We start from the raw sequence: 4,972 nt of genomic DNA on the forward strand, positions 1-4,972 counted from the left end.
CGTGTTGGCATGGAGAGCGTCGCGCTCCCCAGCCTCCCCTTACACCCCTTCGTTTCTCCCTCAAGGAACAAGATGAGAAAAGGATTAAAATCGAAACCAAAGAAGGGTAAGGAGGAAGGAGAGCGTTCCCTGCTTTGGGTCGGTGCCCGTTTCCCTCCACCGTGGTCTGCTTAGCGCGGGGACGGTGACGTTACGCTGCTCTGCGTCTTCATCCCGTGTTTTCTTACACCCAGGTTGGAGATAAAAGATGAAATTACTCAGGTTAAAACTACACCACCTGCTAAAGTAAGTTCTTTTACCTCCATCTCAGCATTTTGGGGGCTTTTTTTAAATGCTTTTTACTCTTCCAAAGAGTGGCTGGACTTCCCTAAAGGAAAAATAAAGCCATTTCCAGCCCACGCGGCTTCCAAAAACCAACCCTCTCGAGGAAGGCGAGGAAGGCGGGGAGCAGCACAGCCTGTATGAGCTTGGGCTGCTTTCGAAGCGAGGGCAGCGGCCGCTGTTTTGCTGCCTGGATGCTTTAAAAACGAGGGTTACGCTAACGAACGGGACCGTTTGGGGAAGGAGCTTTGAGCCTGCTCGTGGGCTGAATCTCACGGGGGAGAGAAAAGCCGACGCCGTCTCCCGTGTCTTGCAGACCACCCCTCCCAAGTGCGTCGACTGCAGACAGTACCTCGATGATCCCGACCTCAAATTCTTCCAAGGGGATCCTGATGATGCCGTAAGGGATTTAATGTTCCTTCTCCGGGGCCGGGGAGAGCTGTCACGTTAACGGGAACGCTCGTTAAACATCCTTCTCTCTCCCTCGTTTAGCTGGAGGAGCCAGAAATGCTGACGGATGAGCGCTTGTCCCTCTTCGACGCTAACGAAGATGGCTTTGAGAGCTACGAGGACCTGCCGCAGCACAAAGTCACCTCTTTTAGGTGAGAGATGGGAAATCAAGCTATAAAAACCCGCTGGATTTGCAAACCTCGCAGGACAACGCATCAAACTGCAACCTCTGTCCCTTGCCAGCGTCTACGACAAGCGAGGTCACTTGTGTCCCTTTGACACCGGCCTGATCGAGAGGAACATCGAGCTGTATTTCAGCGGTGCCGTGAAGCCCATCTACGACGATAACCCTTGTCTGGACGGTGAGTCGGACGCGGAGGAGCCTCGAGGGCTGCGAGGACCTTAAATTTCAGCTCAACGCCACGTGCAAAATGAAGTTGGGTCCGGATGGCGCTTTGTCACCCACGGCTGCTTGGTTTTTCTGGGCGCCGAAGACTGAAATTTGTGTTTTCTCGCTTTCAGGTGGGGTGAGAGCCAAGAAGTTGGGGCCCATAAACGCCTGGTGGATCACGGGGTTTGATGGAGGGGAGAAGGCTTTGATCGGCTTCACCACAGGTGGGTGAGCGAGGACGGGGGAGGTTGGGCTCGGGGAGAGCGTCCGGCTTGGGATTTAAGTCTCTTCCACGCATCCGGCTGGTGAAGGAGCTTTATTTGGGTTCATGGATTTTGCTGCCGCCGGGAACTTGCACCGTCAAGCACGTGGCGAGGTGGAGGACCGTGCCGAAGCTCGCGTCTGGGTTTATTTAGCTCAGCAGCACCCAGGCTTATGTTAAATGCGTATAAAACCTCCTGCTGAGCTCGCAGCTGCCAGGACAAGCAAGGTGTCTCCTTGCCAGCCCTTCCCAGGCAGGATCCGTCCTCCGGTCCCTCCTCCGCGGGAAGCTGCCGGCGCAATGCGGGGATGGCTCAGGGTCGCTCTCGGAGGGAGTTTTCTCTTTGCTCTTGACCTCTTGGCCCCCATTGCAGGGCTCTCTTGCTTTCTTGCTCTACTCCCCGGGCTTTTCGGACAGGTTTGTGTTGAGAAAGGTCTTGGAGGAATGCCCAGTCCCGGCCAGCCCTTGGCTCTGTGTCCCAGCTGGCTTTTTCACTCTATAGCCAAATTGGGGGAAGAAGGCTGATAATTTGGGGGTTTAAAAGCTTTTTCCCTTCACCATTTCTGCAAGGAACCCTTCCAATAACCTGGTGATATCAGAGAAGGACTTAACTCTCCTGTGCATCAGCAAATGGAGTTTGTAGTGACAGCAAAAACCCCTGGATTGTCTTTGCTTTCTAATTAGGTAACAGCAAAACTAAAAGGCTAATGCGTGGATAGCGTGCCCCACCTCACGTCCCCACTCCCCCCTCGCTTTGGTGGTGATAGCTGAGTGACCGTGGGTCCTGGCTTGTGGTAGAGCTTCCCCGCACGCTTAGGTCCTGGTGCTGTAGCAGCGTGGACGGGCTGGTCTTCCCCTCCCCGGGACCCGCTCGCCGCAGTCTTAGCTCATCCTTAAATATCGCCAAATTCCCCGGTATTTAACCGCCCGCCGCGATCTCTCCGCCACAGCCTTCGCGGATTATATCCTGATGGAGCCCAGCGAGGAGTACGCTCCCATCTTTGCCCTCATGCAAGAGAAGATCTACATGAGCAAAATCGTCGTCGAGTTCCTGCAGAACAACCGCGACGTGAGCTACGAGGATCTGCTCAATAAAATCGAGGTGAAAATCCGATGACGGCAGTATCTGGGGGGGGTGGGTGTTCCTCTGCCACCCTTTCCCTAACCAACCCCCCCTCCCCGCCTCCTCGCAGACCACCGTACCTCCCGCGGGGCTGAACTTCAACCGCTTCACAGAGGATTCGCTCCTGCGACATGCCCAGTTCGTGGTGGAGCAAGTGGAAAGCTACGACGAAGCTGGGGACAGCGACGAACCTCCCGTCCTCATCACGCCCTGCATGAGGGACTTGATCAAGTTGGCTGGAGTCACCCTGGGGAAGAGGTGAGCCCCGTGTCCCTGCGTAGACGCTCTCTTTGGGGGATGCTTGGCTTTGCAGCATCCCGGGAGGAGCCCGGTGGGTTGGTTCCCCATCGGCTTTGCACAGGGGATCCTTCCAGAAAAAACCTTTTGCTTGTTCCCTGCTGGGATGACCTGAGGATTTAGGCTTAGCGCTGGGAGATTGGAGTAGAAATCCTTCCAAAACTGGGAAAAACCTCTGCCTAGTGCTTCCCCGAGGGAGAAAAGGCACTGGGTTGGGTCCCCGGAGCCTGGCTTTGCTCTTTGTCCTGCTGTAGCATCCCTTTGGGACCCCGTGCCAGCCACGGGACGTACCTGGGTGCCTGTTAGGGGATCCTGCCGTGGTTCTCGGCTGTTGGGGAGAGCTCTGTTCCCTGGGGACCCTCCTTGGGTGCCGAGCTGTTCGTTGTGGCTGTAGCTGTCAGCGATACGAGGCACAGAGTCCCCTCTCACCGCTCTCACCTTGGTCGCAGGCGAGCTGTCAGGCGGCAGGCCATCCGGCACCCCACCAAAATAGACAAGGACAAGGGTCCCACCAAAGCCACCACCACCAAGCTGGTGTACCTCATCTTCGACACCTTCTTCTCGGAGCAGATCGAGAAAGACGAGAAAGAAGATGACAAGGAGAACGCCATGAAGCGCCGGCGCTGCGGCGTTTGTGAGGTAACGGGGGGCTGGCATGGAGCTAAAGTGACCTGATCCCCGCCGTTCCCCTCCATCCTACCTAAATGACGCCTTCTGGGGTTACTCCCTTGGGGCAAGGGGGCGATTTCCCGAGGCCACTGAGCTCCCCTCGGTCCCTGTCCCTCCTGCTTGGGGCATCTCCGCTGCGTCTGCCCGTGCTCAGCCTGTCCCCTCTCCCTGCTCCAGGTCTGCCAACAGCCCGAGTGCGGGAAGTGCAAGGCTTGCCAGAACATGGTGAAGTTTGGGGGCAGCGGACGGAGTAAGCAGGCTTGTTTGCAGAGGAGGTGCTTCTCCTTCCGGCAGCGACGTCTCCTGCCAAAGTCCTCGCCACCTCCAGAAAGAGGGGACGTGGTCCCCATGCCGTGTGCTGCTGCAGTGACAGTCCCTATGTCCCCAGGTGTCCCAACCTGGCCGTCCGGGAAGCTGATGAGGATGAGGAGGTGGATGACAACATCCCTGAGATGCCATCGCCCAAGAAGATGCTGCAAGGCAGGAAGAAGAAGCAGAACAAGAGCCGTATCTCCTGGGTGGGGGAGCCCATCAAGGTGAGGCTGGGCAAGACCCCGCTGCCCTGCTGCTGCCGGGGCTGGGGTGTGCGCTCCGGCTGCGAAGGGAGCTGCGTCGCTCGCCGGCGTGGGGATTTAACAGTGCTCCCCGCTGTCCCCCTGCTTCTGCAGAGCGATGGGAAGAAGGACTACTACCAGAGGGTCTGCATCGATTCGGAAACCCTGGAGGTGGGAGACTGCGTCTCCGTCAGCCCCGACGATCCCACGAAGCCCCTCTACCTCGCCAGGTCGGGGTCGTAAGTCTCTGCTCCTGCTGGGGTGGACGTGTGTGGGGACAGCTGACGTTCCTAATTGGAGAACCCTAATTGCTTGGTCGTGCTGCTCTTTGAGGACTCTCCAGCTCTGGCAAGGCTCAGAGCAGCTCAGCCCTTTCCTGGTGCCCCATAACCCTGGCTCCTTCCCCCTCAGGGTGACAGCCATGTGGGAGGACAGCAGTGGCCAGATGTTCCACGCGCACTGGTTCTGCCCCGGCTCGGACACCGTCCTGGGGGCCACCTCTGACCCCCTGGAGCTTTTCTTGGTGGATGAGTGCGAGGACATGCAGCTCTCCTACATCCACGGCAAAGTCAAAGTGATCTACAAGGCGCCCTCGGAGAACTGGTCCATGGAGGTGGGTGACAGCCCTGCAAAACCCGGCTGGCCTGGGCCAGGCACGGCGTGGGCAACGGCACCGATCCCTGTGAACACCTCTCTCCTAGCAGGGCGGGCTGGACATGGAGATCAAGATGGTGGAAGACGACGGGAGAACTTATTTTTATCAGATGTGGTACGACCAGGAATACGCTCGATTCGAGTCCCCACCAAAAACTCAGCCCACGGAAGATAACAAATACAAGTGAGCGTGCGCTTTTGGGATCCGCTGTGCCCAAAATGGACAGCAGGAGCCTCTCGGCTCCCGGCAG

At 57.6% G+C, this 4,972-nt stretch overlaps 1 protein-coding gene across 1 annotated transcript in view; it reads left to right on the plus strand.

Annotated features, from left to right (window-relative positions):
* Positions 1–4,972, plus strand: part of DNMT1 (DNA (cytosine-5-)-methyltransferase 1) — a gene marked incomplete at both ends in the record, with an annotated part of 7,236 nt that overhangs the window by 470 nt on the left and 1,794 nt on the right. The window contains 14 exons of the mRNA XM_009576187.1: positions 66–106; positions 234–285; positions 638–721; positions 814–923; positions 1,015–1,133; positions 1,294–1,386; positions 2,375–2,526; positions 2,618–2,805; positions 3,294–3,483; positions 3,691–3,788; positions 3,902–4,049; positions 4,182–4,297; positions 4,479–4,680; positions 4,772–4,905. Of these exons, the coding sequence (XP_009574482.1) occupies positions 66–106; positions 234–285; positions 638–721; positions 814–923; positions 1,015–1,133; positions 1,294–1,386; positions 2,375–2,526; positions 2,618–2,805; positions 3,294–3,483; positions 3,691–3,788; positions 3,902–4,049; positions 4,182–4,297; positions 4,479–4,680; positions 4,772–4,905 (1,727 nt within the window). The remainder of the gene's footprint in view (positions 1–65; positions 107–233; positions 286–637; positions 722–813; positions 924–1,014; positions 1,134–1,293; positions 1,387–2,374; positions 2,527–2,617; positions 2,806–3,293; positions 3,484–3,690; positions 3,789–3,901; positions 4,050–4,181; positions 4,298–4,478; positions 4,681–4,771; positions 4,906–4,972) is intronic.

The sequence above is a fragment of the Fulmarus glacialis genome, unplaced genomic scaffold (genome assembly GCF_000690835.1).
Source record: "Fulmarus glacialis isolate BGI_N327 unplaced genomic scaffold, ASM69083v1 scaffold18714, whole genome shotgun sequence".
NCBI lineage: Eukaryota > Metazoa > Chordata > Aves > Procellariiformes > Procellariidae > Fulmarus > Fulmarus glacialis.